The sequence below is a fragment of the Haliotis asinina genome, chromosome 7, assembly GCF_037392515.1.
Source record: "Haliotis asinina isolate JCU_RB_2024 chromosome 7, JCU_Hal_asi_v2, whole genome shotgun sequence".
Taxonomy (NCBI): Eukaryota; Metazoa; Mollusca; class Gastropoda; order Lepetellida; family Haliotidae; genus Haliotis; species Haliotis asinina.
Window position 1 is genome coordinate 52,863,098 of NC_090286.1, and position 27,965 is coordinate 52,891,062.

General features: G+C 38.9%; 2 protein-coding genes across 2 annotated transcripts; one reads left to right on the plus strand and one right to left on the minus strand.

The window, feature by feature from the left end:
- Positions 1-1,895: 1,895 nt before the first annotated feature.
- On the minus strand, positions 1,896-19,159 carry LOC137290846 (peptidylprolyl isomerase domain and WD repeat-containing protein 1-like). The gene is made up of 17 exons (XM_067821998.1): positions 19,029-19,159; positions 15,252-15,354; positions 14,377-14,480; positions 13,936-14,031; positions 13,510-13,597; positions 12,998-13,103; positions 12,680-12,823; positions 12,035-12,109; positions 11,330-11,410; positions 10,210-10,303; positions 9,290-9,343; positions 8,053-8,296; positions 6,620-6,686; positions 5,736-5,818; positions 4,255-4,367; positions 3,456-3,607; positions 1,896-3,059 (listed from the first exon to the last, which is right to left on the minus strand). The coding sequence occupies exons 1-17, from the start codon at positions 19,135-19,137 to the stop codon at positions 2,916-2,918; spliced, it is 1,857 nt and encodes a 618-aa protein (XP_067678099.1). The 5' UTR covers positions 19,138-19,159; the 3' UTR covers positions 1,896-2,915.
- Positions 19,160-20,791: 1,632 nt separating this feature from the next.
- Positions 20,792-27,954, plus strand: LOC137291032 (uncharacterized). The gene is made up of 3 exons (XM_067822289.1): positions 20,792-20,885; positions 26,057-26,153; positions 26,718-27,954. The coding sequence occupies exons 2-3, from the start codon at positions 26,059-26,061 to the stop codon at positions 27,589-27,591; spliced, it is 969 nt and encodes a 322-aa protein (XP_067678390.1). The 5' UTR covers positions 20,792-20,885; positions 26,057-26,058; the 3' UTR covers positions 27,592-27,954.
- The last annotated feature ends 11 nt before the right edge of the window (positions 27,955-27,965 follow it).

A 27,965-nucleotide genomic window follows, 5' to 3' on the forward strand; every position in this document is an offset into this window, starting at 1 on the left:
GCTTTCCAAGCGGACAAGTTCCTGGTCTCCGGTTCTGCTTTTGAATAGATTGAAACTATTTATCGGGGTGGGCAAACTCTCCTCAGGTAAGAATTCGAAACCGTTCTGTGCATCTATCAAGAATTTGGTATCGGATAGCATAAGCCCTCACTGCGGGTCACCAAACTGAAAGACTGAGCCCCGGTTTACTATCCAGCTTCCCTAGTATGTAACATAGCTGAAAAGTAAACTATAGGACTTAGTTTATCGATTTTCTGACCCTTACTAACGGGATCGGGTGGCCAGGCTCGCTGACTTGGTTGGCACATGCCATCGGTTCCCAATTGCGCAGATCGATGCTCATGTTGTTGATCACTGGATTGTCTGGTCCAGACTCGATTATTTACAGACCGCCGCCATATATCTGGAATACTGTGAGTGCGACGCAAAACTGAACTTACTACTAGTCAAGGCCATTGCAACAACTGTTGAAACTCCTCACGTGTTGCGACTGACTAAGGCTGAAGTAGTTCAGATGTGTGTCCTAGGTAACGTACCCGAGCCGAACTCAGAACACAGAAGCGTACCCTATGAAGAGTTTATTCCACATGTTTGAGTGGCATTTTTGAAGTTGAGAAGTGCACTCGCACAATAAAGTGAGTGAGTGAGTTTAGTTTTACGGCGCACTCAGCAATATTACAGCTATATGGCGGCGGTCTGTAAATAATCGAGTCTGGACCAGACAATCCAGTGATCAACAACATGAGCATCGATCTGCGCAATTGGGAACCGATGACATGTGTCAACCAAGTCAGCGAGCCTGACCACCCGATCCCATTAGTCGCCTCTTACGACAAGCTGAGTCACCTTTTATGGCAAGCATGGGTTGCTGAAGGCCTATTCTACCCCGCGACCTTCACGGGTCCGCACAATAAAGAGGTTGTTATCCATGAAATATTGTATTTTAGAGTTCACTCCACGTTGAGCCGTTTTCTTGAACAGAACTGTCCTACTGTTGTATTAGATGCGTTTATTTGCGTTATAACACAGTTATAAGAAACAAGCATACACAGTCACGAATATTTGGCAATGCTGGGGATCCTCCTCTATCTGAATCTGACCCAACTGGTTACTGCTTTAAACGTGGAATGACGTAGACTGTCCCTTTAGAGGATCAGGAGGCTGACGGGGGTATGAGGAGGAGAATGCTGGCTGTCATACAGTCACATAGTGGTTTATTGACATTGAATCGTCAGAGATTCAACATTAACCATCATGCCATGGACCTACTTCTACAGATATTGCGTTGTATGAAAATCAAAGTGTTTTTTTAATGACCATATCATCATCATAAAATTAACACAGATTCCAATAATTAACATAAATTCCAATAATCTTGTCAGGTTTTTTTAGTCAAAGGATCATATGGTTCAGAACAATTCATGGTTCTTGTACCTGCTGAAAACCTCGAATTGCAAGTATACAGGAGTTGTCTATGTTCGTTGTGAATGCATACAGCTTCGACTTTGGTTCTTATTACAGCCATATGGGGTACAGGGTTCGTGTCTGTATTTTGACTTTGTTAAGGGTACATTTCTGCATATCCCTGAGCCGGTGCAGACAAGTTCTGTAGTGCCAAACTACTGAACTGTTTGGATATATGCATTTTGATGATGAAATAGAAATGAAACTGCTACCAACTAACGTCTGTGTTTTATTTCCTGGCGTATTATTAGAATCACTTGCAAAAGAAACTAAATTGTTAATTGTGGTCAAGTGAAACACATATTTTGTCAAGTGAATTTTGAAAGTTTACTGGACCTATGTCCAGTTTAGTTTTGAAAAAAACTGTCAGTGTTTATTGTGCTTCACTTCAGTGAAGAATACAAAGATAAATCAAAGGTATGCACACCAAGTACTATTCAAAGGTTTATTTACAAATATATACAAATGTCTGTATTTCTTAACAAACAACCAATGTAATGACACTATGATGTGACTCCCTCAAATTACATAAGACTACATATTTTGAAAACAACATTATGACAATCAATGACCTTCCAAAGACCATGGTGTCTTTGTCATATGCACATCTTTGAAACAATATGACCTTATCACTTTCATGCTGTTTGACCTGGGCACTGGGGTAGCCTAGTGTTTAAAGCGTTCGCTCGTCACGCCAAAGACCCGGGTTCGATTCCCCACATGGGTACAATGAGTGAAGCCCATTTCCTGGTGTCCTCCGCCGTGATATTGCTGGAATACTGCTAAAAGCGGTGTGAAACTAAACTCACTCACTCACTGTTTGACCTCCAAACAGTTGGACATACAGACATTAGTTTTCAATGGCAGTATGGGTCAGCACTAATCCAACACTTGGTTTTCTGCTACTGGGAACAGCATTTCAGTCGTTTCGCAGCAGGTCAACTTCATATTTACAGAAATCCTGAAGTGATGCGCCTCTTAAGACCTTAGGTGAGTGAGATTGTGAGTTTACTTTTATGCAGCACTCACCAATATTTCAGCTATTTTGCAGCCGTATGTAAATAATCAAGTCTGGACCAGACAATCCAGTGATCAACAGCATGAGCGCCAATCTATGCATTTGGGATATGATGACAAATATCATCAGAGTCCCATTAGTTGCCTTTTACAACAAGAATGGGTAACTGAATATCAATTTTAACCCAGATTTTTACAGGTCAGACTTTAGGTAAAACTCATGGACTGGTGGTAAAAAGGAAAAGCTGGAATTAAAACACATGGTTACTGCCTTATCTAATATACGAAAAGACTTATAGTGCCTTAGATAGACAAGACCACCCACCGCTTAACCATGAACCTTGACCTCGGCCATTCTCTATTCATTTGTTTTTCCACTTTCCATTTGGATAAGACTAAACATGGTAAAAGACTGTTTGAGTCTACTCTGGGTTTCACTTGACAGTCATGCTGATAATCCGAACATCATCGTAAGGTTTGTCTGTCTTGGGATTGGTCTTGACGTTGCCCAGGTTCTCCACCACCTCAATACCCTTGAACACTCGTCCAAACACAGTATGCTTGTTGTCCAGCCAGGGCTAAAAGATAATCCAAAAGGTAAAACGTGACAGTGATCTATGATCTATGTCAAACAATCATGATGTGCTGTGTCAAAAGTATTATTGCACCATTCTCATTCCATGGAACAAAAATCAGCCATTTTGTAGCGATGGCAAGGGAGATAACAATGTGAAACAAAAATCACTTCCACATTTCAGGCATTTGGTGTATTCATTTCAAAGGGAAACATCGCATTGAATGAATTTACATTTTGGTTTCAGTTTAAGCTATACAAATAATAATAAAATTTGTTCTGCATCTTTGACTGAATTTACCAGAATACAGAAAGAAATACTGTAATATGTTTCATTCTAGATAACTGCAGGATATTGGAATATACTGTTTCTCTTGGGTTTTAGTTAAATTTCTATTACCGTTGGGACAAGCGTGATGAAGAATTGAGAGCCATTTGTGTTGGGTCCAGCATTGGCCATGCTCAATGTGTAGGGTCTGTCATGCCGTAGCTTTGGATGGAACTCATCCTCAAACTCTCCTCCCCAGATAGACTCTCCACCGGTACCATTGCCTGTAATATATAATAAGTTGTACAGATTTCATCATCTCCTAGTTACTCTTCAGCATGTAATAGTTTCACAGAAAAAATAGTTTGAGTGTAGTCTCCATGTACTGTTCCCTGTGATATATATAAAGTTGTGCAGATGGTATCATCTGCTTGTGACTTTTCGGTATATAATAGTTGTAGAGAAAGAAGTGTGTCAGAATAAATCCTGTTGTACCCTTGCCTGTGCTATATGACAGACATGTCATATCATCTGCACAGAGAGTAGCAGCTCTAGATACACTGGTGTGTAAATATTCCTTTAGCAAAAAAATCACAAACAAAATAAAGTGAGTGAGCATGGTTTAACACCAGTTTTTGCAATAGCCCTGCAATATCATGGCAGGGGACATCAGAAATAGGCTTCACACATTGTGCCTATGTGGGGAATTGAACCTGGGTCTTCGGCATGACAGGCAGACACTTCACCATTATGCTACCCCAACACCCCCAACAAAACAGGGGTACAGATTAAAACTGAAATTCTGTAATGACACCATATGTTTGCAAAAAGTAACAGCCATGTCCCGCCCACAAACATCCCTGCTAACACAGTTTGCTCTAAACATATTTGTGTGTAATCTGTCACCGCAAAGCATAATCTTTTATCCTACCTTGAGGATCTCCAGTTTGAACCATAAATCCTTTGATGACTCGGTGGAAGACATGACCATTGAAGTAGCCATTCTTTGCATGAACACAGAAGTTTTCCACAGTTTTGGGACATCTAAACATGTGAAGAAAAAACGTAAACAAATTCAAGGATAATATTACAACTGTCACTCATAATTTACTGATTCTGAAACACTATTGGCTGAATAGTTAAGGCTTATAAATCACTTTGACAGAACTCAAGAGTCATATCGGAGTCGCAGACTTTTTGAACATTAACGACATACCTATGTGTTCAAACCAACAACTAAACCATTCTCCTCTGACTGTATGTGTGTAATCAGGGCATGATTTAATGAAACCAACAGTCAAACCATTCTCTTCTGACTGTATGTGTGTAATCAGGGCACGATTTCATCAAACCAATAGTCAAACCAGTCTCCTCTGACTGTATGAGTGTAATCAGGGCACGATTTAATCAAACCAACAGTCAAACCATTCTCCCCTGATTGCATGTGTGTAATCAGGGCATGATTTATGAGATGTCTGCCTGCTTACACCAGGTGCAACCTGACATGCAAGTCTATTTGCTGACCAAATTCCACTTGCATTACTTTTATTGTGTTATGTAACGAAATAAACATTGAATTATTTAGACGTATTCAGTGGTTTACTTGGTGCAAAATAGACAAATAACTAGATTGCAGTATTGGGTTGCACCAGTGCTAGAAACAAAGCACTAAATCAAGCCCTGATAATGTTATATACCTGTCTCCTTAGTTATCTGACAAATGCAGTTTATTTGACCTTCTTCCTGACTGTTACTTTCATTCTTTTCCAAGTTAGTACAATGGCTACTGTAATTAAACCATGACAAGTGTCCTTTCTTGTAAGTGAGTATGGTTTTACTGTGCTTTTACAAATATTCATGCAATACCACAGCGGGTGAAATGGGTTTCACACATTCGACCCAGGTGGGAAAGCGAACCTCACACTCTTGTTAGTGAAAGTAGGGCAAGAGGAGAAGTAAGAAACAAACAGATGGTAATTATTGCTCTGTTGGGCGGCCAAAAGGCTTCTGTCACAGGTCAGCAAGGAATGTGGTTGGAATAACTGGCAAACTCATTAAAACATTTCTCCATCTCCCAAAACATTTCAATCCGTTAATTTGTTGAATAAGTCATCAAATTTGTATTTCAAACAATATTAAGCAACATAATGCTTTTTTTTCACAAAGCAAGTTTAGTGTTACAACTCTAACACCTTGCATTATACTAAACTCAATATTATCAAACTACAGGATTTAAGACAATGGAAGCGTTGCGACCATGCTATGAAAAAAGCCCTTGTATGTCAAAGGGAGACAACTATGGACAATAACCGTCTCACTCCAGCGCTTCTTAGGCCTCGTCTTAGCATTTATCTTGTTATTTCCAACTCTAAATGAGGTGTGACCCAACTGCTATATGAAGTCAGTACTCACTCTTTAGAGAACAACTTGCAGTGTACATCTCCCATGGTTGTATGGATGACCACATTCTCTGACACACGGGTATATGACAGATCCTGGAATGTATTGAGGTGGTTAATCTTCGTGATATCTCCTATTTGAGATTTTACATTCCATTATCTTGTTCATCTGTGACACCTAGTGACACATGGTTATATATCGTGTTCAAGATCACTGTACCTGTACAAGCCACATGCATCTGTTTGTGGCTGTTGCTTCCAACCGATATAAGTTAAATACTGTCTTAACCACTGAGATACCATGCCTCAGTTTAACATGAACAATGCATTCAGTTTACCAGGCTTTGTTTTATTGGTGTTTTATTGACCTAATGCCAGACAAAAGGCATGGTTGGTTGTTTAACGCTATACTCAGCAATATTCCAGTTATATGGTGGCAGTCTGTAAATAATTGAGTCTGGACCACACAGATCAACAGCATCAGCATTGATCTATGCGAATGGAATACAATGACATGAGACAACAAAGTCAACCCTACCCCGGTACTCGCCTCTTACGACAAGTATGAGTTACCCAAGACAAAGCCATATTTTAGAATCCTGTATGAGGCAACTGTGTGATCAAACCCTCAACCTCCAATTCCCCAGGTATGTGCTCTATATACTCAACCAACACCACTGGCATGATAAGTGATGTCACTTCTGTTGTGTATTATTATAGTCAGTTACCTTAATTTCAAATCCAGGCTATAATCATTCTCAATGATGACCTGTTTTACTGTTCACAGTGTTAAGTAACTGGCTAACACAACAGATGCTGCCAGCAAATGATCAGAGTGAAGGCTGCTCCATTTTAGGTGAGCAGATAACTAGTGTGGATGTTGCTGTCTGCTCTCACCTGCGTTGCTGCAACCACCTCCTCCTTGGACGGCTTCTCGTTGAACACATCACGTTCAGTCTCAGCACTGAAACACACAGTTCTTTAGTACAACTCCCACAGCATTCAGGCTCTTCAGATGTAATGGCTACATGAGCGAGGGTAGTCAAGGATGTCAGTTCTTATTCTCATAAAAAAGGACATTTGTGAAAGCTGAAAGTGTCAGTTCCCTCCCAGCCCCTCTTAGCAATAAACTGCTTTATTTTATACAGACGTTCCTGTGAGTTTCCATAACAAGACATTGATTGTAACCACATGGACTGGATGTCCAGTCTGCATTAAAAGGAAAGGAAAGGAAAGGAAAGGAAGAGAATATTTCATGTTTAGTTTGCAATGAAATCAGAGGTAACTGAAGTGCCCCAAGGCCTCTGAAATTATGAAAATAAGAAGAAGGGGATAGTGGGGATTGTTTTAAAGTGTAGGAGAGAATGACAAGCATGGTTGGTCATGTAACTGATAATGGCGGGAAAATATGCAAGAGAGGCAACTAGTGGGTGAGTGTCCTTTTGAGTCCTCCTCAAAGGGAACTACCTCCCCTAAACAAAATGGGTGATCCCTCCCTTAAAATCATCACCTTCCCTTAGCCATAAATTATGAACAGTCCCTTATCAGTTTTACTGTGCTGGCCCATTCAGATGCTATTACAACTGATATCTCACTCGGGCACATTATATTGACTTTAATCTGACTAGTCTCCATTCATTTCATGAAACCCTCCAACACACACTATGCCAATCAAAGAAAATACACACTTCCATTTAGAGCCTGTTAGCATGCACCTGCGATAATCTAAAGGGTAAACGTTACGATAAACCTCCACTGTGGCCATGGATGCATCTATGGCTCAGCCCGATGATTTTATTACCCCATTTTACTGGCACCGCATTCTCACAGTAGCCAATCAGTTAAACCATTGTTACAACTGACCATGCCACTGTCAACAAAGACAGCAGTCACAGCCGCAAAGACTTGTCCGCAGTGCAACTAAGATTTTGAAGGGGAAATCGTATAGACAATTGACAGGTCTGACACTTTAAAAAAAATATATTTGCAAGAACTCCTTCTACCTCTCTCAGAGTACCACTGCGCCAACAGTGTTGCCAAGTTTAACTGTTTAGATATTTTAAGAAGCGTAAGTGAGTTGTGATTGGTACACTTAACTTCCTAGTGTAGACACCTGACTGCCAGGGTATGGTGGAGATTTATGATAACACACAGCCTGGAGACTATGGACACCATGGAGGATGATCAGTATGCCACAGATGGAGATCAAACTACCTAATTCTGTTCTCTTGCCTAGAAGAAAACGACTATTAATGTATCTTAATTTTGAATTAGCTGCAGATTTTTTTGCTCGCACTGTACACAATGTATACAAATTCATGGTCCATCACCTCTTTGTGTCCTCGGGGGCTCTCTTGGTGAAGAGATAGAACCTGTTCTTCTTGAAAGCGGTACACAATAGAGTGGGATCTAACTGGACGTTTTGGAGGATGGGGTTATCAGACGCCACCATGTCAGCATCAACAGCCGCCTTCTTCTTCCTCCCAGACCCCTGGAATAGTGCTAGTTGGATAAACCTGGCGTTCTCCGGTTTTCCCAGGATTCTGGTACACCGATTTGTGTGCAGGTTAATCACTGTAACAAAGATGAATCATGCAATGCTGTGTTCGAAATAACTGCCAGCCCAGAGGTCCAGCACCGGCAGTTTGATACATCTGCAGGCCCTTGTGGCCTTCAGTACATTTTCTGTCTCTTTTTTAAACTGGAATCTTTCTGAGGTTTTTTTCTCTATCAACTTCTGGGTATTTCAGCCCTGTGCCATAGGTTTCGCTAACTGATTTTGTAGAAACAGTGTGAAAATGTGTACAGTGTAGTCTGTTTTGTTTTTATTGGTTTGACTCGAACAAAATAGGCTTGCAGATTTCGTTCAGGGCCTCTAGATTTTAAAGCCTTCAGGCCCTGATGTCCAACTGCCAAATTAAATTATTGCAAAAACTGGTTACATGGGTCATTAATGGGTCAGGGTCAAGGTCAAGGAAGGATGTGAACTCCTGCACAATCTCCTGTTAGTGACATAACTCAACATTATTCGTTTGCAAAATATTTCAAACTCTTGGTATCATAACTCGAAGTGTTTGAGATGTGACACGACACCTTGTAACATAACTAACAGACAATCAATGGACTCAATAATACTATATTAATGAAATGAGCATTTATTTGTGACATTTTTCAAGTCAGTGTATCTGAACTCTTATTTCAAAAGAGATGAGGGAATTTAACTGCATATCAACACAGACATTTATTTAGTTTGCATTTTTGAGAGTTGATTATTTTCCTGAACAGCCATCGTGAGTGAGTTTAGTTTTACGCCTCAGCAATATCCAAGCTACATGGAGGGGGTCTGAAAATAATCCAAGACTGGACTACACAATCCAGTGATCAACAGCATGACCATGGACTTGCACAATTTAGGAACTGATGACATGTGTAAGCCAAGTCAGCGAACCTGACCTCCCGGTCTTGTTAGTTACCTCTTACAACAAGCATTATCACCTTCTATGGCAAGCATGGGTTGCTGAAGGCCTATTCTACCCCGGACCTTCACGTGTCCTTGAACAGACATACCTTTGACACCTAGCATTGTACTGTATAATATGAAGTAGCCACTCTCATCAAACACTGAAACAGAACATAGACATGAGTGAGTTTAGTTTCAGTTGTATTATGGTATGGACACCAGTTATGGGCTTCACACTTTACACCCATCCTCACTTTAGAACAAGACACACATCTCGTACACAAAATGAGACAAATCTAGATATATCTTAAACATATGTGTGTAATGACAGGTCTTTTCAAGATGCCTTACACCAAGAAGTCTCAACAGATGACAAAATGCATTGCTTGTTGACAACACAGTGACCAATATTGAAAGCAAAGTGATCAATACCGCAAGCAAACATTCATATCACTAACATACAAGGATGTTTTGTCAATCACTCTGTTGAAGCTATAGCTCGCCAGTGTAGGCTGTTCTAACAAAAGAAACATGGAATTCCAGCCAGGAGACAGATCAAATGGCCCTATCACTTGTCTTTGGGTACCTATTGGTCACTAGTAATTACTGTTTTGCTGCAAATTTCAGATCACAGAATAAAATGGTTTGTCCACTGTTATGTCTAACCTCAGCAATGCGTATATCTGAAGAAAAAAATCTGATATTTTGAGAATCTTGGGTGAAATCAACTACAGACACATACTAAAAGCCTTTTACATCTTTGAAGGGCATTTAAATGTGGAATGCATAAGAAAAGCAAGATTTATGGATGTCAACTTCTCTGTTTGAATACTGTGATGAAGGAGCAAGCATACACTCTGCAATGTCGTGTTATTTCTCAACAAAGAAGTTGACATCCATAAATCTTGCTTTTCTCAAAGGCTTGCTGATTGATTAGGATTAATCATCAGAACACCACTGGTGGACTCAAGCTTAACACCACTTACAGATAAGTATAATATTGACACACTTAAAAGAAACAACTTACCAACGTTGGCGAGGGAAAATGAATCAGATTTCTCCAGATCTCTCTCAACAGCCAGACGACGTCCGAACTCCATGTTAGGTATTTGTTGCTTCATCTAAAATGAAAATTGGCGGTGGTCATCTACGAGCATTTTGGTCAAGTATGATCCAAATGCCTAATCCATTGGAAAGTTTGGTTTAGAAAGGAAAAGATGAAACTAAACATATACACCCTGGTTTAGCCCTTGTCATCCAGGCATAAGGGAGGAGAATGGTTAGACAGGCAGGGGACACCAGAAATACTAGTAGGCTGTACAAATTGTACCCATGTTAGAATCAAACCCAGGTCCTAAGCAGACGAACAAATGCTTTAACCATTAGGCTTTAACCATTAGGCTTTAACCATTAGGCTTTAACCATTAGGCTTTAACCATTAGGCTTTAACCATTAGGCTTTAACCCCCACCAGATTGATGCAACCTATAAGGATAAAGAAATGCAACTCTGGCTCTTTGTCAGGTGTTAAAATAAAAAACATAAACATGAACGCTTACTTTTATGAAATTTCATTTTATTGAAAATTTCATTTACTGTTCATATGCTGAACAGGGCCCCATTCCTCATAATGATTGTAGCATTGTTGTAAGTTAATGTTCATGTTGCAAGTATGGGAGTTATGATTGTCACTCTGAGAAACGGGACCCTGTTCAGTATATGAACAGTGATAAGCTAAGGGGAAGCAACTCTATGCAGTAAATGGCAACACCTCAGACAACTAGGCCACCTGAACATGAAGGAGTGAGCATGGATTCCTGTTGCACTATTCAAGCAAATATCACCCTAGTGGACCCATGAAATGGGCTTCACAACATTGTGGGGAACTGAACCTACGTCTTAAGCATGACAAGCAAACATTTTAATCACTAGGCTACCCCACTGCCTCTGTAACACCAGTAAAAGAATAAGTAAGAATGGTTTTATGTTGCCTTTAGCAATAATTCAGAAACATCCTACCAATAGGCAGTGGAAAAGGGCTTCACACATAGTACTTATGAATCCAACATGTCTTTGTCTGACATCCAAATGCATTCACCTCTAAACCACATCCTCTAGAACAGAGAAGAAAAGATAATGTAACAGTACCTGCTGAAGTTCAGTAAACTGTTTTAAGCTTTCATCCAGGACCTTGTACAGCTTGCCAGTCAGGAACTTAAATATCCTCACCTGAAAACAATACAAGTGAGCATTATGTAGTGCTCAGGATGCTTAGGGCAGACTAACTTAATAAGTTTGTGAGTGAGTTTATTTTTATGCCTCATTTTGCAATATTCCAGCAACATCATGGAGGCTGACACCAGAAATGGGCTTCACACATTGTACCCATGTGAAGAATCAAACCCATATCTTTGGCATGACAAGCGAATGCTTTAACCACTAAGCTACCCTTACCCCTACTGCTTGAAACTGAGGGTGTGGGTTTGAATGCACATGGGACCCAACAAAACAAAAGTAAATGTGTAATTCCAAATAAAACATATGCTGAAGAAACTGCCTGTTATATGTACATGTCATGCACTTGATGCACATCCATCTTTCTTGGAGGCTATCATTTTACTACTGGTGAATATTGTGTTTGTGGAGGCACATTAAAATATAACTGTAAACTATGATTATCTCCCATTACAGAAATTCCTGGACAGTGACTGAAGAGTGAGATACAATATAAGATATAATGGTCTGGTCTGACAGAATATGTAACATTACTACAGCTCTTTCAAGGACTCAGTCCCACTTAGACCAGATATTCAGTAATGAACTTACAGACACCTGCAGTGAAGCAAAACTCACCTTCCGATCTGTGGCTAGAGTAGCCATGAGCTGTCCATTGGGCGAGAATGCTATACTTGTAGGAACAGCTTTATTCTGTGAATGAATAAGATCCATTCCTTGAAGTTAATGCATTACATTTTCTTGTAACAACATGAAGCGCTATTCTTTGAAAAAATCATTGGAAGTTATTTTAAATGTTCATGACATGGCCAATATTCCAATAAATATTTGACTCAATTTATTGGTTAATATTCAAAAAAACATTTGACTCAAATTGATTAATTGATCAACACCACCCTCAGCAATATTCAAGCTACACAGTGGCAGTCTGTAAGTACTTGAGTCTCGACCAGACAATCCAGTCATCAACAGCATGAACAACGTTTAAGAACTTGGAATACGATGACATATGTTAGCCAAGTCAGAGAATCTGATCGCCAAATCCTGTTAGTAGCTCCTACAACAAGCATGGGTTACTGAGGACCAATTCTACCCCAGATCATCATAGGTAACTAATTATGAAATTCAGATTTTACTGATATTGCAGATGTTGATATTCAAAAGGAAGGACTCAGAGACACATTAACAATAAAATATTTGGTGACAATATCAGTAACAACATAACTGTAATTTTGTGGCTGGCTGACATATAACAATGAATACCATCATGAAGTCGTAGAGATCAGTGTCAGTTTTAAACTCCCACTGCAACACTTTAGGGAACTTGTAGTCCTGTCTGGCACCACCCCAACATTCCACCATGCCGCTCTGGTCCACAGACACAGCCACCTCCAACACTGGGTTGTACTGCAATGCAATGTACAACAGTTAACTTGAATCCATCTCCAACACTGGATTTTAAAACAACAGCTAACTTGGTAATTTTTGCTCCATACATAATTCAAATGATGCAAAGAGCATCTGCATATCAGGCTTTTAGTCATCAACCTTTGACTGTACTTAGCTGTTTCCTGAACTTACCCGAATGATAGTGACAGGTTTGAAGTGAAGTTTTTCGAGTGAGTGGAGAGGCTCACCATTACCCTTTCCATCGTATATATGTATTGTGTTGCTTTCTTTCTCTGACCTGAAAGAGGCCCAACCAGACTGTTTCATGGACATCGTGGGAAATACAAAGTTTGTAAGGGACCATTAAGATAGAATATATAATGGCTGCAACTAACAAGGGAGGAAAACTCTTTCCATCAATATCATACCACTCAAACATGAGCTAAGACATCAACACCGTTTGTTATAGAAGCAAAATAACTTGGAGCATTCCCTGTGATGTGATTTCCCAGTCTTCTGCATGTTTGACAGATCAATGTAAGGTTTATTGCCTATGTTGAGTCTTTTCATCACAATCATCTCATTTGTATTAAAGTTATGGTCCGGTACATCAATCAGTGAATGATAACATTGCAGAGCTGCTGTTCTTTAGAGACAGAAATAGCACATATTGAAGCTGATTCCCATTCTCCATATCTACTTACACAGCTAGAGCTGATATGGCATCCCCTGGCTTGTACACCCAGCCACTACACAGAGGCACATAACCCAGCTTTATCATGTTGATCATGTCTGGAATAAGATACAGTATTACCACAGATGAACACTTTCCATCATCATTTCAAAGTACTTACTCTCAATAGATCTAGTCATAAAAACTGTTCTGTTGAAGGAACAGTTTGTTATAGTTGACACTTCTTATTTTCTAAAATGCATGTTCAATAAAACATTACACATGAACCACTCACTTAAAATATTAAACAAGAATACAGTTACATTACAGTATTGAAGTATCCGCAGATCTTATAGGTTGTCATGGTTATCAATTACACATAGAGCAAAGCCATGTCAGCTGTACATGAGACCTAAGACAGGAGGCAAAGGTTTCAGAATATGTTAGAACAACTCACCAAAGTTTACAACGTCAAAGACTTTGCCAGTCTTGTCGTCAGACACAGTGCAGCAGAGTTCTCCATTATTGCTGACAGACATGTCCTGGATGTTCCCTGTACACAGACATCAACAGTGGAAGGTGAGTGTTATGCCAGGGTTTAACGCTGCATTCAAGATTACATACAAATGATGATTCAAAGAGAACCAAGCTGAAATGCACAACCAGGTCTGTCTGCTTGCATCCATGGTAAACTTGATAACTATTAATGCTTGAAGGTCATCAATGTTGGACCATACTAATTTTCTTCTATGACAATAACTATGTATCCTCTAAAATAAATAAATTAAAAAAAACAAAAAAAAAACAAAACAGATGAGGGCACTGATCCAAGAAGAAAAACCTAGTTTATTCCCTGAAATGATCTTGGGGGATCTTTAGCTTAGTTTGGACTGGTTACCTAGGTGACTTCGGAAATGCTTGACAAACTCAATACCAGTTTCTTCTGATTTCTTCCAAAATTTAACATGTCCATCACAACTTCCTGTTATGATGAAGTCAGTCCTGCAACCGAACAAAGCTCAGTATTAATACATTGTTGCTGAATTTCAAAAAACGCTGGGACAGATCCTTCAGTCACTTATTGAAGCCATACTTGATCATGATTTCTTAGATCCTTTACATGTAAGTATGATTTAATTATTCAACTGCTTTTCAATATTCAGCTATAATATGTTACACAAAGGTGATAGTAAACATACTAAGTGTAAATAAAGTGAGTGGGTGAGTTAAGTTTTAAAACTTTCATGCAACTTTTCAATATTCAATATTCCAGTAATATCATGATGGGGAACACCAGAAATGCCTTATGGCCTTCATGCATTGTACCCATGTGGAGATTCGAAGCTGGTTCATCCTCCTGATAAGCAAATAAACAGGCGCTGTAAAATATGTTATAATGGAGCTGAAGACAAATACCATTTTATGTATCTTTGCCCAGTCTATGATGAACTCAGAATTAAACATTTACCTACATTTATTTCTATATACGCACATGACTTTAAGAAGCTTTTAGTTTGCAGAAATCCTACTACCCAATTTCACATTGCCTTATATATACACCATGCTTTGATATTACGCTGAGCTTTGTTTTGTTATTTGAATTGTTTGAAATACTGATATACGCATGTAACTCTTTCGTATATGGGCCTATGACCTTTTGTGCAATAAAGCATTGATTGATTGATAAGCAAATGCTTTAGCCATAATGCTACCTCACCATCCTGTTTAAATATAGAGGATGTTATCCCTTTGGATGTTTTTGATAGCACAAACCTTGTCACTGCTATATGAGTAATGACATCTCTATGCATGTAGCTCTTTTCATAGTATTCAGCACTGGGAATGTTGTCCATGTACACTTGCTCGAACTCAAGAACTGAAACCAGAAAATATGAAGAGCATGCAGGTTCATGACTAGATTGAAAGGTTTTATGCACAACAATCCTTTGCACCCCAGTAGCCCCTACAACATGTACAAGCTTTCTGTGTCCTAGTTTTCACTAACCTGATGATGGTGTAAGGATATACTCCTTAAAGGTCACATGCAACATAAAACACAACTTTGCAGGTTCTGATACCTTTTGGTATGCACTTACCGAAACAAATTATCAAAAATGCCAATTCAACCTATAAAGTTGAAAAAAATGTGATGAAAAAAATCTCGCGAAATCAGACTTCAAAAGATTCAGTAAATTTCCCCCAGCGCTGGGGGAAAACGTGGTTTCAACAGCTGTGCTGCGCTCCAAACTTAACACCTATCAGACTAGACGCCATAAACAAAACAAACGGATTCACGACTCATGCACCCGAGTCTTGTCTCTGCCACATTATGTAATTAGACAGGCGTGATACTTGTACACATGACATCTTTTTATGTCTGTGGGTTGCAAACAAACTACATCCATTTTTTCTTGGATGACTGGATCTGACTGAAACTGGTGCAAACTTTGTACTTGGACGAATGACAGCTTCCAGCCACACAGTAGTTCACCATCTCTACTGAGATGATTTTTGACTGGATCGAACACAAATTCAGAGAACATGTATTTACAAAACCCAACATCTCTACATACATTCTTTATGGATAACAACTTCTTCTAGTGTACATGATTTTGTTTGACAATGGTATATGAATCCATACTGAAACGATGTAACAAGAACAATAAATGAAGTTGTTATCCATAAAGACTCTAACTTTCTTGTGACTCACTATATTTCTAAAATGCCCATCAAACAGATCATCTTTCTGTACACAGAATGAACCCTAAGCGTATCAGCAAATGAACCAGCCAATCGGAAGCTGTCGTTACACTTGAGTGCAGCCTACCCACTATGACTGGGTTCGGTCTCCTGGGCATCATTTAGAGGGAAGTAAGCCCAAGTACAAAATATTGCACTTTTGAATCGCGATTGTACGCTTCTAATTTTGTTTATTTGTTTTTTTACAAGCAGCAATGTATATTGTGTGTCATGAGTAAGTGATAATTGTGTTTTAATTATAATTGATTTTGGAGTTGCATGTGACCTTTAAAGGCGCACTGATGCGGAGCGAAAAATGTTTCTCGTCAACGGTCTAATTACGAAATCAAACTGCAAATTGGTCAGCCCCCGCTCCCTCGACCGTGACGGACAAAGGGACTGGGCTCCTGTCCATATTAGCAGAATTTCTTCGCCTTAACAATCAGGAGGCCGGATGCCCATCATATGCCATTATTTAAAAATACCCACGGTATTCCTTGTCTGATCGTACCACAATATCCCAGCAGTGTATTTTTTCGGATGCTTGGATGGTATATGCAGTGACTGATCCAATTTGATCCTATTTAATCATGTTATGTGAACATGTGATGCCTACAGGCACGTAGCAAGCCATTCAGTCCGAAAGATTGCAAAGCTTTATATTTTGACAGATTTGAGTGTTGGTTCAGCTGTGATGGCAAATATATCACACGTAAATTTGGGTAGCTTTGGCAGCTACCCTGGTTTATTATTTATGATAATAAAAACACACAGTTGATTTATTTGAATTCGTTAACTAAAAACAATGACTTTGCCTTTGGTAGAGAAATCTGAAAATCTTCTTACGTAAAAACCTCCAACTTATTACACCTATTTACCAAAGTACACAGCAAATGCCTATATGTATTTCTTATATAACGAAGTTCCGTTGGTATCCTAAAAAGAGTTTTGGCCCTAAGTGTTTTCAGGCTGCATACGACACAGAAATCACATCTTCCTTGCTGTAACTCGCGTTTGATGGCGTAAACCTGCACGTGTTATTTGTCATCATTCTCTGGATGGTCAGTTAATGAATTTTTAACAGGTATAATTAGTAGTAACACAACTCAGGTTACTCAACAAAGGTTCCCATTTGGCATTTCTCCTGTCTGGAGTAAATACTCAACATTATAAATTAAGGTCTGTAGTGGCAAATGTATTGTATGTTATGTAATATGTGCATGTAAGTGATGCAAGAGGGTTTATCAGCTGAGTTACAAAAACAAACATCGATCAAAGGATTAACCGATAACACACTGATTGATTAATTACTTTTATCTTCTACCGGGGATTTGTCAAAAGACAGTGCGTGTAGATGTACTAATCTGTACTGACTACATCCTGTCGTAAAGTGCGAGAGTAAAAACAACATCCTCCCTTCAAAGAATTAACCACCCTTGCGTTGATTGATTGATTGCTCATTATTGGTTAACTAAATTACTTAGAATGGCGGACATCATACAATTAGTTGCCAGGTGTGCTATCTTGGGTGACCAATGAGAGGTTTATCAGGTTTTCACCAATGTGAAAGACGTGAAACGATGTGTTACTTTTTCGCAAATTAGACTGTTGTAAGACACGACACAGAGCAGGGTTATTTACCAGCTGCAGATGAATGGAATATCGTTCTTTTATGGGGATATTGATGGATACATTCCTGAACAAGGTAGTAACCTGACATTGTTGCTATGAAATTAGTCTGTTTTACATTCATTTGTTGCATTTTGTTTGAATTTATTTGTTGTAGCATTCGGCAGAATCTATATGACAGAAAACTCACACTAGATTGTGTATGTGTGTGAAATAGGATCCACATTGGCAATCTATACAATGTATAAATGTTGCTGTCATGTTAGAAATTTACTATAAGTATAAGCAGACCGTGTGTTCTGTTATTAATTTTCAAAATCATACAAATATGACAATAAACTAATTAGGGTTATGCGACAAAATATAGAGACGTACATTGGCTTCGTTATATTTCCGTCCTAATAGTTTTTTACCATTTCTACCTTTGACAGATGATTAACCTTCAAAATGTTTCATTTGTTTTCATAATACATTTGTAATGAAGTAAAAACAACTTCAGCTCAGCTGATCTGTCTGTAATTAAACTCTCAATTGCGCATAAGGACTGCGCAGCAGAAGTCACCAGTCACGAATCCTGGGATATCATCCGGGTACTCACGGGAGAAAAACAATAACAAAAGTTTACACCAGTCCACGGATAATGCTCCGCATCAGTGCCCCTTTAAGCATCATGACCATGTGTTACCCTTGCATTCCTCATAATCACTCCTGATAATAAGGACATGGCATTCACAGATAAATCTTCTTCAACTTGACGTCCTTAATAGCAACCACTAGGGCGTGAATAGCTGGAAATAATACGTCCTGGGTCCAACAAGCGTACATTATTATCCATATACATATAAAGAAGGATGGATATCAGTGTACACATGTTGGACCCAGGACGTATTATTTTCGGCAAAACAAGCCCCTACGTTTTGATCAGACATCAGCCGATCCAAGAAATATGATTTGTGTTCCAGATTCCAGAATTTTAACAAATTTTGAAATAATGGTGAAGCCAGTGATATATTTGGAACTCTCATTTAAAACTTGCTAAGATACTTAGCGTTCACTAAAAACGTAATGTTAGTCACAACTTAGTGAACTCTAGGTATCATAGCTTATTTCAAAACAAGATCACACCGATCAGTACACTTGAATGGAAACTCTTGTTTCTGATTGTTATATCCCTGATCCAACCTTTCTGTTTCTTTGGCTTGGCCGCCTCCTCGGGCATAGGACCGATCCAGCCATCATCGTCGTCACTCTTTTCGACATCATCAATCTCACGTTTTGTGGACGCCGCCATTATTTGAGTAAATTGAGGGAGGTAACTCTTATTATGATTATTTTTCAGGACCCACACAAAAAAATGAGCACTGGACGAATCGTTGTAATGTTGGGTGAGTGAGTGGATGAGTAGGGTTGAAGCTGTTTATCACGTTACACATACACTTTTTTTAGTTTCCGGTCTAGTTTGTTACCGGAACTGATGCATTGCTATAAATCCCACCCCACGTTAATGTATATGAAAATGTAATGTTTGTAGCAATTGTCTTTCAAAATAGAGTATCAAGAGAATTTGATTACTTTTCAGAAAGTGAAATCATGGTAATTTATAGATTTTCCTAATTATTTAAGACTTGGGTTACTTTTTTCGGATATCCTTGTTCCACGGCATAACGAATCTAAAAGGAACAACGCCCATTATACAAAGTGAAGTTGACATCTGCATCTGGTGTAAATCCATATTGCCGGGAATCAAACTCGCAACATACGAGACATGCATGAATGATAAATAGGGCAGTATTTCACACAAGATCAACAGGAAACAATGCTAATATCTGCACGTCCGTCCCGCTTATAAGAATAAAACTGGGCTAACTGTGTCGCCCGGTGGTCTCGTAAGGGACACATTCGCATATAGTCATATTGACACCTAAAGTACCTCTTTCACAAGACAGCAACACGTTTGCGGTTGTTAGTTTTGTTTCTTGTTTAACGCCACACTCAGCAATATTCCAGCTGTATGGCGGCGGTCTGCAATTAATCGAGTCTGGACCAGAAATCCAGTCATCAACAGCATGAGCAACTACGGACCTGGGATACGATGACGTGTCAACCAAGACAGCGAAACTGATAGCGATCTCCTCATGCGACAAGCATCGGTTTCTGAAGACCTAATGGACAAAAGAAAAATGTGTAAGCCCATTGCCCTTACAGTCATGCTGTTTCTTTTCAACTGGTAACTAAAGTGTACACTGTTATCTACTGCATATTTACAACCAAATTTATATTTTAGTAACTCATTTGTTTAATATGTATAGATGTCTCTCATAAGCCATTTATTTGCTGAGCCCACATTCTCAATTACATCGTGTTTTATTACTGTATGTACATGCACTTGTTAGGTGTGACATAAACATAAACATTTCTCCTCATTCTTCCCACTGTTCTAACCATTATCTTCCCCTGTGACGGCAAAATCAAATTGTTTAATAGGTATTATATCAATCCGACTGAATGAGTCTGAGTGTGAGTGCAGTAGTTCAGTTACATCGGAGACCACGTGGATTGTCAGGATACTGACTTCCGACATGTTCGAGCATTCTGTATCATAACATGTGGAAGGAATGAGGTATGAATTGTTCCAAAATCAAGCAAGTCCGAAAACAGTCTCACCTTTCAATGGTAATACGAAGCAGGCTGAAAGACAACAGACTCTCGAAGGAGAATAAACAATTCACATGCAGGATTCGAACCCGTTAATAGCTGGCTTTTGCAGATGGGTAAGGGGGGGGGGGGGGGGAAATCTCCAGTGACCCATCTCCAGTCAGTTTATCAATGCTTTTTTTTTGTTTAACCCTAACATTAACATATTTCCCCGAAACCAGACGAGGAAGTGTATCAACCACTCAAATGAATGGAAATATGGAGTATATTGTGGAATGTTTAGAAGTGTTATTTCCACACGAGCCAGCTGTATAAGGAAATAGAAAATGGTGATCTGACGTCGATGTCATGTTGGATGTCAGCCCACTTGAAGAACGCCATGCAGTAAGTAGTTTTGTTTTGTTTAGCTGTACATTTGAAACCTGTTCAATATAATTATTTGGATCTTGAGATTTCTGAAATGATTCGCCAGTGGTTAGGTTAGAAGCTGTGAGCGTGTTTACTGTTGACAGAATCTTCAAGATAAACTTTTAGTGAACTTGAGAATCTCTTGCAATTCCATGCTGATAGGACACAACTCCGAGATTTTGGTTGTCTGGTTGCAATAGAAGTGAATAACATCTCATTTCAGAAATGAATACTGGTATTTAATTTGCGATGTTTCAGTTGATAAACAGGCTCGTATCTTCGTAGCCTTTCGTGAAACTGTTTAAATTAAAGATTACAAGTTACAAGATTACAAGACACGTGCGTCAGCCCATGCTGATGTGATGACAATGAATGTTGTGAGCGTACATCACTATATGCACTTCCTTATGACCATCGTTGTTTGAACATTAGTCACTCTTGAAAGATGGTGTTTGACGTGGATTTTGCATGTGTACGATTTTGATTTTCAAACAAAAAACACCGGCTAGAAAACAAACACTAAAATTGTGTAATGCAAGATGATTGTCCAAATCATTGGTATGTTGTGACTTATCGAGGTTTTTGAAAAGCGTCAAAATCAAGTATTACCCTTCATGCATGTGTATGTGGCCATGGCGTTGTGCACGTGCATACCATGTGTTGTGTTTAGGGGTGGTGATACAGAGAAATGCTGGTGCGTTCCTACCATGTCTGTCTTTGAAAAGTTTCTGAACTCTTATACTTGCACGCATTCCAAATAGGAAGTTCAGGTCCCTCTGTTTTCATAGAGTGTATATGAGTCCCCTTACACAATAACACCTGTGAAATTCCGGATTAGAATATTGGCCGTCAGTAACCCATATTTGACGTAAGAGGTTCGTTGACTTGGTTAACATATGTCATCCGTTCCCAACTGCCCAGATCGATGCTCATGCTTTTGATCTCTGGATTGTCTGATCCAGACTATTATTTACAGACCTTCTCCATAAAGCTGGAATACTGTAAAACTAAACTCACTCTCTCACCTTACACAATAACCCTTTAAGAGTGAAGTGGTGAATTCAACACCTAAAGCGCTATCTAGCTGGTTCCTTCACAACCCCAGATTAGTGACGGAAACGGATAAAGAAACAAATGCACAACAGCAATCTTAAGGACAATTTTGTAAATGACTGGTGCTACGGTAGGACTGATCCATTCATATAATTTACACGGCAGTTTCCCCATTTCAGCAAACAGAATTTGATTCTGTGGATAGTGAAGGTATTCTATTGCACTGACATTCTATATATATTATGTTACTAGATTTCCTGCAAAGTGTAACACAAAACAATTAAAGAAACCAGAAATAAATATAGGAACACTAATGTTTTACTGGTATGTTTTCCCTTACCCATTTCAAACAATATACATGTTACTGTCAGTGAGTAAATCAGTCAATTTGAAAATTATCTGTTTCACTAAATGAATTTACAAAGTGCCTCAAAAAGTGGTCGACATATTTGACAGATTGAGTGAAAGTCAGTTTCAAAGGTTTTATAAAGTATGAAGTTAAACAACAGGTTAAGTCTCGTTTATCAACCTCATTCGATCTCTGTACATAAAAACTATACAGCATGGATGAAATCTCTCGTGAGAAGGAAATTGGTTAGTGACTGGTTGTGCAGTTTGAATGAAAATGTGACGGGCAGGGTTTCAACAAAATATACCCTATATCAGACAAACATTAATTTAACGTATTTGCCATACCCCTTTTCACATGGACGTGTATACATTCGTACACATGGGCGGCTTCTTCCAAACATTTGCATCACGTAACACTGCCAAATGTTAATGGTTTCGCAAGAGGTCACACTGATCACTTGTCAAAATCAGCATGCATACAGGGAGATACAAATGATCTAAAGACACATAGTCCAATACGTTTGATTACACTGTAAATGAAGTGTTTCGTTCATTAACAGCTAAAAACCTGCATCCCTTTTCATTTGAAGTCCATCAAACTACTTTCTCCATGTCTGAGATCCTTGTCTTCACAAACATTATATTCTCTTCATTAGCTTAGCTGTTTCGTTGATAGACCATCGTGTTAATATTGTAACAATACGCTGTAGAGCAATGAAGATTTGCAATGGGTCTCACGCAACTCACGCTTGCTTGTCTGTCATCGTATGCCACTTGGACAAATAATAATGATAATATTATGTCCACTTCCACATCCCCAAACCCCAGGTATGCCCGCAGAGGTGACAATGAATACAATTTAACACCAATGAAGACCATCGATGTAGAGCTTTTTTGGTAGAGAAAGGGTTTGAGATGACGGTTAAAGTTTTCAAAGTTTAGAGACATGCTATGTCGATCAGGGAGGGAAGTTCATTTCACTAATGACATGTTGTGACAAGACTTGTATCCAAATGATGTGAGGTTCCACTTTGGACAGATTGCTGAACCAATAAACTAAATGATGAGTTTGCTGTAAATTCAGTTGGAATATGTGGGGTAATCGAATGGAGGAAATTTAATTTGCACTAATTTCAGTATATATTATTACATCTTATCCACATATTACTTGACGCCAATGATGTATTCTTTATTTAAACATGTTTGCTTTATCATAATATCATGTTACCACACGATAATATCTATTTCGCAGACATGTTAAAATTCTTAACATGTTCAGATTATTAGGACACGTAGTCAGCCCCTTTAGAATTTTAGACATCCCTAATCACGTTAGAACATTTGAAACATGCCCTACATTACTGCTATTTTCTCAACATAATGTTCACAGTGTTTGTGTTTCGGTAAATCGTTTACTCCAAGATTAAATATAAACATCCCTGCATTGCGTCACAGAATTTCAGACGTTTTTGAAAACGGAAACATTTTGAAAAAGCGTTATCGTACAACATCATAATAGTATCGACGTCTATTCATCATGTGACTATTTGATCGATCAGTGTAATATCGACTAAGACATTCAGTAGTTTTGTGTATCGTGAAAAGCTTTGGTAGTGTCTGGAAGGCGAGATTGTGGACTGAAGTACTGGAATGTGGAAATAAATGGGTTCAACATTTCCTCGTTGTGAAATCAAGTGTTTGAATGCCATGCAGAAGTGGCCTATAATAGGAGAGAATGTGTTGATTGCATATTCTTTGTTCCTTCCTTTTGCAGATTTTTTATACATTTGTTACGTTATACAGTAGTAAGAACTCATACTAAACACTTTTATAACATTATCAATCTGCGGTATAACCAAGTGTTTTTGGTCCAGCCTCCGGCTTCGTGTTTTATTTAAAACCCAAAGAAAGAAATACTGTAATAACGGATGGAAATATAGCAGTCCCCGTTGTTTGTTACAACTGTATTTCGTTCTTCATGAACACAATGACGTCACAAATTCTCTCCCGGAATATAGTGTCCTGAATTAATGCATTCACAGCGAAAACGTGACCCAAATTCTGCTCGTTTCGGTGTTCGCCAAGGAGAATACTTATTCCTTGTACTATTTAAATGTATTTTTTTTCAGTTGCCCTCATATCAGAAATTCGCTTATTTGTTTCAGACTATCCTTTTTGTTCCGTCGCAAGCTGGCTATAGTGACGTAATTAAATGTTTAAATAATTTCACAGAAGATGGGTTTAATATCATGGCTTTATAGATATTGAAAAATTAATAATGTTCATATACATTTTATCAAGAATATATTTCCCGTACATTTCCTGTTATGGCTTATGAGAACTGGGTTTATGTCATTTCTGTGCTGACGCACGTATATTAACATTCCGACACCATTGCCGGTGGTGTTGCCTCATGGTAAATGCATCTGTTTGTCACACTGGAGTCCTGGGATCGATTCTCCACATAACTACAAGGTCTGAAGCACATCGAAATATTATATTTATATTTTCCCCCACATGACACCATACTCACTCAGTTGCCAAAGAATTCTGAAAACGATCATAGATTGTAACCTCTAGTGAAGATAGATACTTCAGTGAGTCAGTCAGTTTTGGGTAATGGTTCTCCCGTGAAAATGATGTTATTTTCCAAACAAAACAGACGTTTCTTAACTTTATTGCCATGATTCTTCTCATTTTCTTCTCTGAAAAACTACAGGCAACATAAACAATTTTTTATTCAATCAAGGAACAATCGTCTCCTCTGTGGAATATGAATTTAAAGCTATTTGAAACATATACAATTTCTTTAGCAATAAGGCATCCCGTATTTAACGTTTTCACGTCTGTTGAAAATGGGAGATAATTAAGGAAATGGAAACTATGTTAAACAAATGAATTCCTTTATGTTTCTAAAAGAAAATATTTCACACAGGAGAGGCAGTAGTACATATGATCAGGACATTTTGCTTTTGTACCAAACTATCAGTTGCAAAAGAAAAAAATACCCGTTGTAAACTCACAATAGAAATGCCAGTCCAATATACCCGTCATGTCATATTTTCATTGGTCCTACCCTAAATTCGTCAGTTATGAAGGACTCGAAAAATTTCTTTAATTGACTGGTTTTCAAGGTAGAGTTCATCGTACCGGTTTATTTCTAACAAGTTAATCTGATTCAGTGATTGGTTAATCACTTAATTAATCCATTATGCGCCATAACAAGGCATGCACAATCATATGTCTTGGTTGTCTCCTCTGCAAATCACTACTGACAACATCAGCAGTTACCAGACAGCTGAAGAAGCCGTAGTGTTAACAGCAATTTATAAGGATTCCATATTTTGGACAATTGGCGTGTGACGCCTCAATCAGCTGCGCAGAGGTGCCTCCTTTGCAATGGCAGGATCAGGTGGAAACCCATTCGTAGGTTTGTCAGCATCGTGATGACTTTCATCAAAGAGGACAATGTCAACTGCGTGCCCTATGTAAAGTCATGTCCTATATATTGCATAATGTTGGATGTAAATTAAATATTATACAAAGAATAGTTAAACCCAATTCCACTTTGTCACACACGCACGCACGCACGCACGCACGCACACACACAGACACACACCAGTCAGGGCCATCTTACTTCGTATAAACAGGTCAATATAATTATGCCCCTTGTTCATTAAACCAACTCCTAAATGCGATCAAAGAAGGACATTGATCTGCGTACTTTTTCTTTTTTTTTTCAGTCATGATTGTGTATTTGTTGCTGGGATGTATTCCTCTTCTGCTAGGACTGCTTGTCAGTGCTTTGTGTCTATCTTGCCGAATACGTCGGAAGTCACCGTGAGTTGCTGCTTGTTTTCAAAAACGTTAACTAACACAACACCCCCAAAATATTTCAGAATATATTCTTCTCACAGATAATATTTTTCTCACAGATTGGTTTTTCAATCATACATATAAACAAGGCTACGAAATCTATGACACGATAACGCAGCAGGAGACCACCCCATACTGTTATCAGCCAATCAGGAAACAGGTGAACTTGGTGTGTGTGGTTTTAATTTTGATTATTGAAACATTAACTTAAAAACTAGTATTTCTGTGCTCCCGATTAGGTGTCGTACTCTGATGATGCGGGTTCGAATCCCGGATGGAACTGAACCCAAGAAAAGTATTAGAATCTGTAAAGAAACTTTAATCCCAAATCTCAATGTATTTAATCCGACATTTTACTATGAAAGAGTCGATGTCGGATTACCGAGACTTAACTGTATTGTATTACATTAAAAATATTGCTATTGCTAACTATTGTTATCGAATCAAATCACAGGGAATGATGTGCGATCTCTCAAAAATGAATTAATAAACCAAAACATAAATACATAGTTCACATTTTTATTTCAGTGAAAATGTTGGAACTGTTGACAGGCCGTCTGTTTCAGACGACACAGAGCACATTGTCTCTAACATTGTGCTCCCATCTCCAAGTAACGAGAGAAACAAGTCATCCACATCCTCCGTGTGTTCCTTGTTAGTCTCCACAACTGACCAGATCACACCCTGTCCTGCTTCTCCTTCCGCATGTCGTTCACACAGCGCCACCTTCAGTGACGGCGACTTCAACGACGACCAAAGTCCCAGTAACCTCGACTGTCCTCTGTATGTCGAATCCTATCCTTTGTGTCGACCTGATCCATCAACCCAGTTTCTCATGGACTCATGCGAGGACTCGGTTGTAGACGCGTCTTCATCTAACTTTCCAGATTGCGATGATAATGACTCGGATGACGACCCTTATGACTATCCATTGTATAACCTTCCTGCTTCCTCAAAGAACTCAACAACCGGACCTACCCACAGTAGCAGCCTAATGCCTACCTTAAAGGCAGTAGATGTTATTGTCCACCCCGAACCTGAGGATTGGAAGAAAGTCAGATCCGCGACAATACACGCAGAGTGTCCGACTTCCACCATCACACCATTTGGTGATGCAGATAATGTCAAAGAAGAGAATGTTTATGAAGAACTGGGCGCTGTCCATGCAGACTCAGATGTATATGCAAACGGAAATGTACTATCCGAAGTCGATCACGCAACAAAAGATGATGGTGCACATGGAAGCAAGAAGAAAATGACAAAGCCGTCTCGAAAAGCGTCAGCGAGTCAGACGTTGCCAACAAGGGGTCAAGATAGAATGTGTCCGCCTCCATGTACAGGAGCCGAGTACGTGAACTTCAAAGGACGTTTGCGAAGCTGGAAACCTCCCGCTGACGACTAACTATCCCCGACTGTAAAAAAATACATTTTCTTTGTCAAGGTTACTGAATGTACAGCTGGTACAGCAGCTGGTACAGCTGAGCCAAGGGTACAGTTGTCAAAGTCAATGGTGATATCGTTAAATATATTTTTAATACTCAGTGTTATTTGGTTTCGTAGCCAAATGTGTTCAGTTATTAAGTTTATTCCTCAAGGTAGAATCTCACTTGTATTATAAATGTCTAACTAGTCTTCTCCGTTTTTTCTCATTTATTAGGATTCACGTTGAGAATTGTACAGAACTGCGCTCTCTTGTAAATAGATCGCCGAGAAATCGCTGAGTCATTTGTATTGACCAGTCTGCTAATAAACTTTTAAAACTGTGTTCATGATTTA